This window comes from Carya illinoinensis, chromosome 11 (genome assembly GCF_018687715.1).
Source record: "Carya illinoinensis cultivar Pawnee chromosome 11, C.illinoinensisPawnee_v1, whole genome shotgun sequence".
Classification (NCBI taxonomy): Eukaryota; Viridiplantae; Streptophyta; class Magnoliopsida; order Fagales; family Juglandaceae; genus Carya; species Carya illinoinensis.
This window is the reverse complement of record NC_056762.1, coordinates 24,585,239-24,600,878: the sequence shown is the minus strand read 5'-3', so window position 1 is coordinate 24,600,878 and position 15,640 is coordinate 24,585,239. Positions and strand designations below refer to the sequence as shown.

The 15,640-nt window shown below is 35.1% G+C and overlaps 1 protein-coding gene across 1 annotated transcript; it reads left to right on the top strand.

The window, feature by feature from the left end:
* The first annotated feature begins 10,913 nt into the window (after positions 1–10,913).
* Positions 10,914–13,045, top strand: LOC122280781 (expansin-like B1). Its single transcript, XM_043091802.1, has 4 exons — positions 10,914–11,223; positions 11,451–11,557; positions 11,988–12,305; positions 12,571–13,045. The coding sequence occupies exons 1-4, from the start codon at positions 11,070–11,072 to the stop codon at positions 12,760–12,762; spliced, it is 771 nt and encodes a 256-aa protein (XP_042947736.1). The 5' UTR covers positions 10,914–11,069; the 3' UTR covers positions 12,763–13,045.
* Positions 13,046–15,640: the final 2,595 nt, after the last annotated feature.

Here is a 15,640-nt window from a genome sequence, read left to right as displayed (position 1 = left end):
AGCTTCTTTGACGTGTTTTTGTTTTCATCTTGTTTGAAATCTGTTTTGAGTATTATATTTAAACTTGTTTCTTCTTCTTATTTCAAAGGTTATTGATCATGGGCTCCACAAAGAATACAACTGGTCCTGCACTGGACTTTCATGATGGCAATTTCAGCCTCGAGTGCTCTTCCAGAAATTGCAGGACAGACAATTTCATCAAGTGGCTTTGAACTAGGTGAGGTTGAGAACATTATGATTTTCAAATCTAAAATATCCAAAATTTTAGAGCTCTTCTTAAGGATTCAAGTAAAAACATTAGGACTTTTAAAGTTTATTAATCCCTCCAATAAGTTGAATCCAGTGTCTCTTCAATTATAAATATGCATCTACACAGATAAGTTTGAATTTGAGTTTGAATTGGAGTGGGCAATTTTTCATAACTTTTGTTAGGCTGAGTATTGACCATTTCTCTAACTATTGTTCCCATGCCACGTATACTTAGAGTTGCATAGACTTATTTACTTTAAGACTGCTGTTATTTAGAATTTCTACTAATTGAAAGGTTAAATGGACAGAGAAAAGGTTGGATTGGGTTTCTCAAATGGGAAGAAAGAACTGCATCTTTATGACATTTGCTCTATGAACCACGTAAAATTACTACTGAATACACCTTCACCTCAAATTGTTATCAGTTATTTGTAATAAAAAAAGATTATTTTTGACGAAATTAAACTTATTTTAATAGAAAACGATTATTTTACCTTAAATAACTGACTATATGTAAATATTTTTGCTATAGCATAATCAAATAGATAAATATATGTATAACTTTATATAATTTTATTCATAGTACCCACAAAGTAAACATATTCATGAGCATAAGACGGTTTATAGTAGATACCCATATATCTGATCTATATCCCCAATCAAAGTAGAACGTCATCAATTGTTTTCACGCAATTACTAATTAGGTTGATGCGAATCTTCCACTTTGGGAATCATCACTTCTTAATAACCCTCTAATGTAAAAGGAGAATATCGATCAGTATCTAAAAAGTGGTCTGCCCTTGACTATAGCCCAAAGCCCTTCTTGTCCTAATGACCAAGCTGGGAATTATGTCTAAAGATCGTGGTTAATAAATAAAAGATTTATTTTTAAGAAGAAGACGGTACTCCAATTTTATTGATAGCCATCACTTGTGATGAAGGAAAATTGTGGTTACAACCGAACCGCTGGGAAATATAAATAAACAAGAAAAACCAAAACCCAAACATAAAAGACTAAAAAGCAACCAACCAAAATACGAGAGATTATAGGAGAAACACCAAAACCAGACCCAAAACCAAATCTAAACTACCAAAAAATTCCAAATGCGAACTATAAATCGAAAAATAAACTATCCTAACAAAGCCTCAAATGTGGAAGAGAACATCTATCCAACCTAATCAGACCCTGAAGAAGTCGAGGCAAATTGCTTTGCGAGTCCAGCGAATGCCATTTATTATGAGCCCCTTCCTTAGCTAGGTAATTCACTGCCATATTCCTCTCTCGAAAGACATGATAAATTCTAGCTTGGACAGTCTCCATCAACTGTAGGACTTCCTCTCAGTAATCCCATAGGTACCACATGGTGCACTTACCCATTCGAAGCCAATGGACTACCATCAAGCAATCGGTTTCCACTCTAATGACATTTAGGCCCATGTCACGACAAACTTGTAATCCATCTCTCAAAGCCCCTAACTCTATAGTGATGTTGGACCACGTGTTATAATGTCTTGCAAATGAATTTTCCCCCCAGCTCCAATAGGCCTCGGGTTACCAAGTGCACAACCATCAACATTAAGCTTCAAGTGACCAATCAGGGGTGGGTACCAAGCATAGGCACTTGGCTTATTGAGGCGAGGTGGGATAATTGAACATCTCAAGTTTCATAAAATATCCTGATCCTTGGAGGAACTTGACATGCCCTTACATGGTTTCGTAAAGTCATCACAAACTTGAGTAAGAATTGAACCAGTAAGTTGCTCCATCGACATCATGATATCCTCCATACAAGCTTGACAGTGCCATTTCCACAAAGCCCAGATAATAATGGAGGGGAGAATCCAACAAATGATCCCAACTTGTGTAGAACCTTTGGCCCGTGACCACCATAAGGCTATCCTATCAAATCTTTGCCCTTTCATGTATGGAATATTCGACCATATCGAGAAAGAGCTCCACACATATTTTGCAACATCACCAAATGCAAAGATATGCTCTGCTGATTCAATCTTCCTCATTTGTTCACAGCAAGCACACCAAGATGCCAACGGAATGACTAGTTTCATTACATTTTCATCTGTTGGTAAAGCAAGATTCCATAAATGCCAGGCCACAAAGGATATCTTTTTTGGAAGACCACAATACCATGTCCATTTTGTCCAAGGTAATCTTGGCATTTTAAGTCTGACTAATTGCCAAGTGCTCTTCTCGGTGAACTTCCCGTCTTGGTTTGGTGTCCAAAGAAATAGATCTTTCCCTAGGCAAAGCTGGATATTAGATCTTAAAATTATAAGCTTTGTCTCATCACTCACTAGTTGAGAGAGCAAATTGATATCCTAGCCTTCCGAATGCAATTCATTGCAAACCTAAAGAAGTGGAGTTTGAATGCTTGTCACTTGGTTCGCTAATGTACCCGTCGGCAACCAAGGACCAAACCATAAACTAACCTCACCACTTTTGATCTTCCACAGCCCATTTCGAACAACTGTAGGCATGACTTTCACAACATTTTGCAAAAAATAAGAGCTATGGCCCCGTGCAAATGTCACTCAAGAAAGCTAACTAGTTTGGCAAAATCACGTTTTCCAATACAGGAGCCAACTGATTAACTATGATTTTCGAAAAAAATTTATAAGCCACCCAACATAGACTAATCGGTCTAAATTTTGAGAAGCTATCCGACTCCTTATTTTTTGGAATAAGAACTGGATTTGTGGCCCCATAGAAGGTTGGCAAAGAAACTCCCTCAAAAAATTCTGTGGAATCTTGACAAAGATCTCTCTATTTAATATCCCAAACTGCTTTAAAGAAACCCACCAGGAAGCCATTCAGGCCTGGACAACTGTTTTTTGGGATAGACATCAAAGCTACATGGACCTCATTCAAACTAGGGGCTCACAAAGAGCCATATTGTTTGCTTCCATACTCAAGTTGGAATCACCTCTAGCATTGAATTGTTTTTTTGTGTCACTCCCTTGGTCAAGAGATCCTTGAAATAAACAATAGCACCTTCACGCACCGCTTCAAAGGAATCTAAAACCGTTCCATCTCCCAACTACATTTTAGTAATGGAATTTCTTTTTTTAGAAGAGCCTGCACGTGAAAAAATCTGGTATTTGCATCCCTTTCTGCCAACCATTTGACATGAGATTAACGTTTCCATAGAACCTCTTCCCTATTTAGCCAAATTTGATGCTTTGCCTTTGCCTCCAAAAGCTCTGACTCTGCATCCTGACTGAATTAATCTGCCACTTTGTGCTCTAGATCAATAATCTGATCTTCTAGATTGGTAAGTTCCCTCTCAACTTAACCAAAAGTAGCAACATTCCACTCTTTTAAGGCCCGCTTAAGCTTCTTCAATCTAGTTGCCCACCTTACCAACGCACAACCCATGGCCTCTTCATCCCAAATATTTTTAACTAGTTTAAGAAAATCCTCATGAAAGATCCACATGCATTGGAAACAGAACTGTTTTGGTCCATGCAAAGGATTAGGGCAGCACAGATTAACCAACATAGGGCTATGATAAGATGAAGTGCGAGCCATATAAGTGAGTTTGACCCCCTGGAACTGCTAGAGAAACTGCTCATTAATGAAAATTTGATCTAATCTCGCCCAAATGTGCCTTCTTCCCTGTTGACCATTGCACCATGAAAATTTAGAGCCATCGAAAGGGGGTTCCAAAAGGCCTCCAACTTCAAGAAATTGGTTAAATTCCTGCTTTGCAGAATTTGAATGGTGTACCCCACCAATTTTCTCAACATTCTATCTAGTAATGTTAAAGTCCCTAGAAAGAAACCAATGACGATTCCTTGGATTCAAAGCCAGCAGCTCATCCTACAGACCTCACCTTTGTTGCTGAAAACAACTCGCATAGATAAAAGAAACCAGAACTTTTGTATTTCCATAAGAAAACCAGCTCGATAGACTGGTTCGACGCCAACACCAGATCAAATTGAAAATCTAAATCCTAGAACAGCCAAACTCTGCCATCGTCTTGAGCATTGGAGCAGAAGTGAGGAAGCCTCAAAATCTGAGACAATCGTTGCATCTTGTTTTCCTCTAGGAAAGGTTCCTAAATCACCACTACCCTGGGCTTTATTTGAATCATAATTCTACGTAAATGACTTCGATGTACGTAACCCCCAAACATTCCAATTGAGTATGTCAATCATCATTAAACACGTTTTTTCTTGGACCTAGTGTTGACACATCGAGTCACCCCATCGTTCCTCTGCTCTTGTTCTAACAAATCTCGGACTGATCGAGACAATTTTGGATCAGACTCATACCTATTATGTGAGTCTTCTTCTACATCCTTATGATTTTCAGATTCGAGGCAACCAACTCCACATTAGGGGTGTTATTTTTCTCTACCTTGAACATTTCATCTACCACCCACTGAGCCACCACCCCAAGTTCGTACTCCATTAATTCATCAACTAGTTTCAAAGCACTCTGAGGGGAGTTGAGTGGATCCTCCAGCCATTGATAAGCCACATCTTCCTTCGTGGGACATTCCTTTTCCATTACTATCCTATTCACAGGGGCCTCTTGCATATTGTTCTCCAAACTACTTCTTTCGTTAAATTCCTCAGCAACCCACTATACTTCCCAACATATTTGCATAGAGAATATCCTTTGAAGATAAAAGCTGGGCCTCATACTCACGAATTTGTTTCAGTTTGAGTTCCTGTCTCTTCTTCCTATCCTTCATTGCATTCTCTACCATAGAATCGTTGTTTGTTTTGTTAACCTGGTGCCAGTTCTTCTTCACTACCTCACACTCCATTCCAGACTCTTTGGATCCTCTCTAAGCGCAGGTATGAACCGAACACCCTTGAACATGACAGTCATTGCAAAAAGCTAGTAGGGTTTCAAAAATGACCTCTTGATAATAACTATTAGGATATCTTGGGGAGTTGACCCAAAAACCATGCCGCATAGGCTTGGATATATCCATCTAAATGCATATTTAGGCTCCCTCTACCTAGATACACATGTTGTTGCATTGTCCCACTTCAAAAATTGTCTGAATCCTTAGACAAAAATCTTACGCATTGAAGTGTGCTAGAAATTGAGGGGCAGGTCAGGAAGAAACATCCAAACAGGAACGAAGGTTGGCTCTTTTTGCTTATCATATAATGGCATCCATTGAAAAGTATGATACGGCACCCCATCGATTTCAAAAAAATCGCGAGCCAAAGCAGTGCAATAATCCTCCTCAGAAATCATTCTAAACATCGCCAATGAAGGAGTACGCATACCTCCTACCACAGGCTGGTTCTATAAGCCCCATCTATGCTTGATGAAGCAACGAATATGATCCAATGATGGTTGCATATGTAGGAATTTCAAAACCACGGTATATCGTAAAGGAGCCGATGATTGAGCAATCTCCTCATGGTTGAAGTGAAAAACCATCTCGCCTTCAGAAAAAGAGGGCTATCTCATCTTGATTTCAACTTCTAGAATAGGTTTGGGGGCCTCCAAAATGATATTAGGATAAAGGTGGTGTCCCACCAGATCTTTGGTTGCCGGCAGGGCCATGGGCTCAGCCATGGCAGATGCCCTAGAGAAAGCGACAAAAAAGTTTCGGTTACGCACGTTTCAAAGATATGTATAATAATAAATATCTACATATCTACTTAACCAAAATATGATTTGTTATTTTTAGCCTTCTATATAAACACACACATATTTTATTGTGCTTCCTTTGCTATGTAGCACATTTTCCTCATCATTAGTTACATTTGTTGATATGACACTATTTAGGAAGAAGTATTGCTACATCTATAAAGGAATTGCACAAAACAATTTCACAAATTGATGTAATTTCATTTAATTTGTTAAATCTATTTTATAATAAAAGTAACTTTACAATCTAATAAACCACATTAAGCCATATTAATTTGTAGGATTATTTTTGTTTAATCCATTTGTGGTTAGAGTATTTATCTTTAGGAATTTCTACAGTATGAAATCACTTGAAATATATTATATCAGGAGGTATGGGTGTACAGGAACCAAGAGAACAGGTTGGCACCGATGGGAATCGGCTGTTGGAGTTAGGAATCGGTCGAAACTAGTGGTGAACTGGTCGGGAGGTAGTGGCAATTTGAAGAAACCGACATAAACCAGTTTGGTCCCGATTTGTCGTCGTTTTACTCATACCATTTGGAAAAAAAAAAAAAACTTAAAGATGAAACAATGCTGTTTGGTTTAATAAACCAAACGACGTCGTTTGGAATCAAGGTTCGAATAAATCCCTCACCTTTTCTTCTCCCTCCCGATCTCATTTCTCTCACTTTCTCACTCCTCACTCACCCTCTCTCTCTCTCTCTCTCTCTCTCTCACACACACACACACACACACAATTTGTATTTGCGACTGTCAATGGTGTTTGTATTTGTATTTGTATTTGTGAATCTATGTGAATCTGTGAGTTTCTATGTTCTCATTCTTCTCTCTGTCACATCTTGCAATTGATGATGTCAGTGAACTGATTGGAAGAAAATCGTCGACTGTTGACAATTTTCTTCCCCTTCACCGACAACTTTCGCTTGAGATAATCTCATAATTTCGTTATCAGTGGGGTTTGGGTTTTGGATCCAAACCGCACCAAGACCTTCGGTTTTCACTTCTATCAATAGGTGTGATTGAAATTGACAAAATTTGAGACAGGAAGAGGATTCCTCTGTCTTTCTTTGTGGTATTTTTAGATGAATAATTCTACATACAATTATGAAATATGTAGATCTCATATTTTATTTCATGTAAATCTTATATTTTATTAATTTTTTTCAAAGAGAGTATGCAATAATAATATAATTTACGGTTGCAAATATATATTTTTTTTTTCTTTTCATATTCGTGTTTTAAAAACTATGAAATGGACGGTTAAGATCGAGACTTACCTACCCCAACTGTGAGCGTAAATCTGGGTTTGTGTATCTTTCCAATACATTGTATACAATTCGTATTATCCTCCACGTGTGCCGACTCAAACTCATAAAAAAGTATCTCTTTGTTATTTTTGTTGGAGCTGGACGCGTCAAAAGTCCAAACCCCAATTACCGGCAGGCCCTAAAAAGTTAAGTCCATATAAAGGATGGTGCTACAGGCATCACAGGAGCCGTCGTTAGGTAATTTTTTTTTTTTAAATTTTTTTTTAATTCTTTTAAATATTTTTAAAAAATATAAAAAATTTATAATAATATTAAACAAATTTTTCTTAATTATAAAAAAAAATTTGGACAGCGGTGGGCTCCAACGAGAGCCACAAGGCACAAGCGGTGGCTTTAGTATTTTCCTTTTACTATTAGTTAATATTTTTTATTATTATTTTATATATTTTTATTATTATTTAATACTATTTAATATTTTATTATTATTTTTTTACCACTTTCTTATTACAATTCATAGATCATCTGAAATTAATTCATTACTTAATTGTTGACCAGCTCATTTGAAAAGTAAGATAGGATAAAAATTTTATGAATAATAAGAAAATAATTTGTGAATAATAATGAGATAGTTTAAATTGAATATTTTTGTCTTTACTTATGTTTTGTTTTTATCTTTTATTTTTGAGTTATGCTTAAAAAAGTTATTTATTACTTATTTTTTGTGTACTTTATTGATGTAATTAGTTAAAATAATTATTTTATATTAAAAAAATGATATAGCCAATCATATTAGTAGAATATGTAAAGAATATGTAAAAGTGACTGTATATAAAACTTTTGACTATATTTTTTCTTCCTTCTAATATGAAAAAAGTGTGAAATTGGAATTGTGACATAAGTTTTAATAATAAAGAAATAATATTTGTAATTATAAAATGTGTAAATATTGTATATTTTTTTTTAAAAATTAAAAAAAATGAATAAATAAAAGATATATAAAAAAATTATTTTTTAATAATTAATCTTATTATTTTTCAAAATAAATATACTATATTTATATAATTTATAACTGAATATAGTATTATTCTTATCAAAACGTGTTGGTGGGCTAAGCAACCAAGGACATGGTGGGTTGGTGTCCATTCGAGTCCTAAACCATGACGCAAAGGATACTTCGAGTCCTAAACCATGACGCAAAGGATGCTTCTGAGTGCTACAATTCCATCATTTCTTGAGAGCAAGTTGGATGTACGGAGGCTGGTTGATTAGGAAAAAACTTGGAATGTACGGATGTAAGAATATTTGGTCGAATTTTTTTCAACTACTGCGGCTCGTTTGTTAGATGAGACGAGAACTTTACTAACAATAAGATAATTTATTTATTTATTTTTAGATTTTGAAAAAAGGAAAAAAAAAATATTAAATAAAATTATTATAAAAGTAAAATATTATTTGTATATAATTTTATAATATAATTTTTTTAAAAAAATTTAAAAAAATTAAATTATTTTTAATTTTTTATTTAAAAGTTTGAAAAAATTATAAAGATTAATTTAAAATTATTTGTATTTAAATTATGTTTAGATAAGAGATAGGATAAGAATTTTGAAATGAGATGTATTTCAAAATAAATCTGAATATCCATATTGGTCTATGTCTATGCATATGTAAAATCATTTCTTTTGCATATCTACTTTGTCATTTAAACAAAATTTTTATATTAATTTATGCATATTTGAGATAAAATAATAATAAAATATAATATTTTATTATTTTGGAGGAGAGAGAAATAATAGAGAGTTTGTGGAAGAATGTGGAAGGAGAGAGAAAGAATAAATAAAATATATTTTAAAAAGTAAATATTAGATATCTAAAAATATAAAATTATTGTTTATAACTAGCCAAATATTTAAAGATAGATAATCTAATATAATTGAATTTATGTTCATATTATGTAAAAATGACTTTTCATATACATATACATAGATCAGTGTGAAAGCTCACCATGCCTAAACTGCAAACTCTATCTAAATCAATCCAAATCTTGACACCAAAAAGATAAGTTACGCGTGCAGTAGTGCGATGTGACCAAGAGGATGAAGATAACTCAAACCGTTTGCTTGAATATAGTGTAGTTTCTGACTTCTTATTCAATAAACCAATCCAAATATTTTCAGTAGAAACGTTACAGGTCTATGCTACTAAGAGAGATGAGATGGCTAGCCTAGCTAATGTTATTCAAATGAGAAATACTAGGGATTTCGATAATGGTATGATCATCATTTCCGTCGAAATTTCTTTTTATTTTTTATTTATTAAATATGAAAGTTTTGTACACGACAAAAAATCATTTACCGACATGTTTTGTTAAAGTTATATTATTTGAATCAAACTGAAAAATAACAATAAAAAATTTTGTTGATTCAATATGCGCATGCTAGTGTACACGTTGGGCAACTTCCGACAAAATCTTAATCGAAATATTTACAATGTCTATTCAATGAAGCTTGCTTTGAGCTTCTGTTAGCATGTTTCCGAGTTCTCCCGTAGATTCCAAATCCCACTACCTCAAATATGTAGAAATTTCAATGTCCTTAGTCATTTATAATGATGATGCCGGGACTTTTGCTAGATAATGTGGGTAACAAGGCCAAGGCTTCCAAGAGGTAAAAGACAAAGAAAAGTCGGTAATGAATTCCAAAACATATCCTTCTATTAATTTAATAGCATAACAGATAAACACATGCGCACATTGATTTTTATTCCAGAAATATTGGTCTCAAGTAATCCAGAAATGGTGTCGAGAGGTACTCAATATTAAGAGCATTAGAGAAAATATCTCAATGGACTATGTAAAGTGTGTGTATAATTAATTTATGCTACAGTAATTGAAAATAAAAAGAATTTTACTACATACAAATAAAGTCGTGTATTAATCTGCATACTAATACTGATTCATTCATGTTCAAAATTTAAATTAACATTGTTTTCAATAAAATCTACTTTTTAACCAACCATATTAGATTTATGCACATATTAGTGTACAATTATAATTACAACTAGATTTTTCCAAATAAAAATATATTTGCTCCTTACTGTAGATTTTAAGCATACTTTTGTTCTACACTCTGCATTGCATTTCTTTTCTTGGTAGAATATGATTAACCATATATTTAATTATAATATGATTATTAATTAATATATAATTAATAGAATGGTAAAAACTGATAAAAATAAATAAATTATAAATATTATTTTAATATTATTTTTTTAGTTATATGAAAAATAAAAAGATAATCCAATATGGAGATTGAATGTGAATGGAATAGGCAAAAATATTTTCATGTCACAAAAGCTAAAACTTAGGTTAGCTTTAGAATGATAATCCATTGAGAATTGAGATTGCTCTAAAGTATTGGTTTCTCTATATGCAAATGCAAAATTTCATGTTTTAGAGATTGTCTGTCATTCAAAAACAACTCTGATAGTAGATTATGCATATTTGAGTAAAAATAATATAAATATAATTTTCTTATTATTAAATTTTTTCTTAAAATTAATTATAGATATATTTTTTAATTAGCACCAACCACTTACATTTGGTATTAATAATACAAATATAATAATAAACCAATCGCTAGCTCGATAGTGCCTTTTTGCTGGGTGTAGTAAGCCTAAATATAATTCCCTTCTCCCTAAGTGGGACAAAAATGTGCCTATCTCTCACCTCAACACAAGACCTTTCCTTAAAGGCAGCCATCCCGATCCTCATCTATAAATGCTGGACTACGATTTCATTACTTCCCAGTTCTAATTAGCCTCCTCGTCCATTTTCTTCTACAACTCTGTCTGCAAGCTTCTTAACTAGAGTTTTGATCTTTTTTATCAAGAAACCTTGCCATTAAGAAGATATGGGGCTTGCAGTACTTCATGAAAACCAAACTGGTATTCTTTGTGTGATCTGCATGGTACTGCTCTTGCCTACTCTATATGCCTTTCAAGACATTTTTACTTACACATCAAGAGCAACCTACTACGGCAGTCATGACAGCTTTGGGACTCCAAGTACGTCTGCATATACACTTTTAGATGTTATTTGGCTAGCAATTTGGATTTATTCATAACTATGCATTACAAGTACTTATTATGTGCAAGCATGCTGAAAGAATTATTTGCTCAACTTTCATTCTCTACCAAATACTAATTAATACCAATAATGAGCAATGTGCAAAAATTATTTAGTTTATATGTCATCTTTGTTTAGTTGAGCTCATGAAATGGTGATCATATAGGTGGAGCTTGTGGGTATGGAGAATTCGGAAGGACTGTCAATGATGGCAGCGTGACTGGAGTCTCGAAGCTGTATAGGAATGGAACTGGTTGTGGTGCATGCTATCGAGTAAAATTACAAGCCTCTTTTTTTTGACACATCACATCCATTGCTGATGTAGAAGCTTGCCACATCAACTCATTGAAGAAAATATTAATATTTTGACTTTTTAATAAATATAATTGGTCCCATAATAAGTAATATTTTATGTATTCACTAAAATTAGCAATAATATAATGCATGGTATTGCATGAATAATTAAGTGGTAAGTGTTATGAATAAAGCAATATAGCACACTAGCTAGCTAGCATGGTCTACCCCAACTTATTTGAGCTTTCTTTAACTTGAAACACTCTTCCTATCATATCAAGCTCAATGATAATGATTGTGTTAGATTACTAATAAAAAAAGTAACCTAAATAATTTGCTTTACTTGGTCTCCAAAATAATAATATAATAGCATGTATGATTAGTGGTTTTTTTGATGATGACTGTTCAGGTTAGGTGCCTCTCATCACAATATTGCAATGAGGATTCAGTGACCGTGGTGGTGACAGACTACGGTGAAGGTGACAAAACTGACTTCATACTTAGCACTCGAGCCTACACAAGATTGGCACGCCCTGGTCGCAAAGGGGCCAAGGAGTTGCTTGCTCGTGGCGTGATTGACGTCGAATACCGAAGGGTCTCATGCCACTACCCTGGTTACAACGTTATGTTCAAGGTGCATGAGCAAAGTAGATATCCTAATTATCTAGCTTTAGTGGTTCTATATGCAGAGGGGATGAATGACATCACAGCCGTCGAATTGTATCAGGTACATTCATATAATTATTTGAGTAATACTATATGAATTTATGAAACTCTAAGCCTTTGAGTGTTTGGAGCAAGCCTAAAAAAAGTAAATTTTTTAATGACTTTTACTTGTTTATTAAAGAGTTTATATCGCAACTTGCACGTTCTAAATTTGCACAAATAATTTTTTATTAAAATATATGTATTGAACAAATCATATGATGATCATTAATGTTATAAAACTGATGAATGGGTTGGCCTCTTTGTTCATTTGATGGTGCATGTAGGAGAATTGCAAACAATGGCTGGGCATGCGTAAGTCCTTCGGCGCAGTGTGGGACATGTCTAATCAAGTACCAAGTGGTTCAATAAAATTAAGGTTTCAAGTTAGTGGCAGCACATGGGTTGAATCCAAAAATGATCTGCCTGCTTTGTGGAATGCTGGGGATGCTTATGACTCAGACGTTCAGTTAAATTAATTAGAAAGCTATTTCAATTTTAATAATATTTAGATGTTTTATTAGATATAAGTTTGATCATTGTACGAGTTACTATGTAATTGATTATTATAAGTTTCTCTCTAGTTAGTAGGGTATTTGTATGGTATGGTATTATATATAGTATTGTATTGTATGCTTTGTGATCAGCAGAAGTGTTCTTGGTCATGTTGCAATATAAATAATAGGCCAGTTAATGTTGTACTTTGGGTTAGTGATCAGAGATCATGAGTATGAATAATATAAGGAGTGAAGTTACAAATAATCGTCCTTATAACTGATCTTTCCTTGGGATTCTGGCTTTTGCTCTTCATATGAATATTGTATGTGTTTTTAATTTTTCAAAAGAGTGTAACATCATTCCAATTATTGATGTAGTATGACTTGGTTGGCAATATTTAAACTCATGAATTTTTCTTATGAGTTAAATCTTATCGCATCAGAAATATTGTGAAGTACTCATGTAAAACCTTTTTAATCAAAACAAAAAATTAAGCATAAGAAACAAAAATCCTTTTTTGAGACACTTTTCCCTATTTTGGTTGTATGCATGCATGCCTACCGGGAGGACTGCATCCAACTACATGAAAAGAACTCAAAAGATTCGACGAACTCGTATACGAATGGAGTCAATAGTTTGTGTATAATTATGAATAACGGGGCCGGGTGGACTTCGATATTGGAGGAATCAAAGCCACAAATAATTGATGTGCAATGCATTGTAGAATAACCTGTTTCTGATTCCAATATAGTTTCAGAATAGATACCACACGATTTAGTTTTATTGTACAGCTCCTCTTTGGAGCGGCAAGGCTGTTCTAAGCCATTTAACAGCAGCCACTGCAAACATGACATCTCAGCCACTGCAAGCAAACACGATTTAGTTTTTACTGTGTGCTGCAGACGCATTGCTAACCTCATAGTTGGGCTACGTGGCAGGAAAATATTGAAATCTGTATTCAGCCCTTGAACGGCATGACCGGTAGGACGATATTCTCTTTATTTTAATGTTGTGTGCAATCAAGATTTCTTTAACTTATAATTTGGAAAGGAAAATGTTATTCTTTCCGTTGGGATTTTTTTTTAATTTTTTTTTACATAATGATTAAGAAAGTATTTTTTAATGATATAGTGAATTAAAAAACATATATATTTAAAAGTGTTAAAAATGCATGTGAAAAAAAATCAAAAAATAAATATAGATGACGTACTAGCGAGATCCCCTAGCGGTGGCTGTAGAGCCACCCTTATGAAAATTCATGATTTTTATCTTCTGCTACCATTGTTATTGGGTTTCCTTAAATAGTCTTCAAAAGACAAATAAACCACTCTTTTAATAAATAATTTTAGACTTTTTGATTTGGTGGCTTCTCCAATCTTCTTGTTAACGACATATTTCGTATACATTTGGGCCGGGTCCTCAGCGATCTGGGTCTTCTGTCTCAGGAACTTGCAGCAACGAAGGGAGGATCGGAAAGATGGCCTTGGGGTGGCCTGGAAACTTCCGATGCCTAAGTTGGCTTGGATTTCCTAAGCAGCAGGAAATTTATGAAACAATGAGAATGAACATTAATCTATCTTTAGCCAGAGGATTCAATCCCTTTACTTGGTGGTCGAAGGGGCCTTTTATACTCGGCTTGGAAATTTAGATGGCCATGCCCTATGACCTAGGAAAAGGGAAAATGCTTTTAAAACTCCTTCCACCATGTTGTCTTTAATGCGGCATGACCCTTTGGGATTAGTCATTTAATGAGGCGTGATTATCTAGTGAACCCATTTAATGCGGTGTGGCCTCATGGTGTTGTTGGGTCGTCCTGTCTCTTCCTTTGGTGTGTTTCTTCTTCTTTCCTATGACTTGGTTTCCTGCACATCTTCTGCAATGCCCCATCTCAATGCGGGCCGGTTATATCTGACCTACATGGGTTATGGGTCAATTTTGAACCATTGGAAGATTCTCTTAGGTTTGGTCCAGGCTGCCTTACGCTTCCTGAGGTATGGGAGGCATGCTAGATGTAGGACTTGGGCTAACCTCCATGGGCTTTGAGGCTAGGGGTCTGATGATTCCACGTGCTCAACTCTGATTCCATGTTCTACCTTCTTCCCAATGATGACTATTAGACATTCCCACTTTTTGCGATTGTACAGTTGTATGGGGCTTATAAATCCTTCCTCCTTCACCCTCATGGTATGTCAAGAATCGGTAGCTTCTTCAACACTCTTGTTGCCTCTTTTCTCCTTACTTCTCTTTGCCTTCCACCCATCACGATTCTCCCACTACAGTTTGACTCTTGTCGTCTAAATGGCCTCCCAGAAATTTGCCAATCCCGTGAGTTCCAGTGGCCAGCCTGAGGTTGGTTCATTAGACCCGGGCTACGCAAGCCGCTCTTGGTGTTCTGAGGCCACTTTCAAATTTCTCCTATCACTGGCACTAACTTACCATATCTCGGATTCGGTGATTCTTGAGGTTTCAGGTTCGTGCAAAGGGGTTGTGAATGCTTACAGCTCGGTGACGTAGGTTGCTCTCTTCCCCAACATGTTTTCCTGTGGATTGAGACTGCATTTCCCTCACTCGGCTAGATAAATCTTGTACTTCCTGGGCCTGGCTCCCGCTCAACTTCATCCGAATGCTCAACGGATTCTGATCTATTGCTGTATTTTGTGGCGACAAGTGTTGTTAATGTCTAACTTGGAGCATGCTGACCTTACTTAATATGAATTTCTCCTGACCCACAATGTGAAGAGAGGCACAGGGAAAATTTATAGTTTCAGGGGAATGCCTGCCCTAGTTGTACTAGAGTTGAGGTATCGCAAGGTATTAGACAAGATAGAAAAATTCTTCTTCCTGACTGGCCAGGGGTGA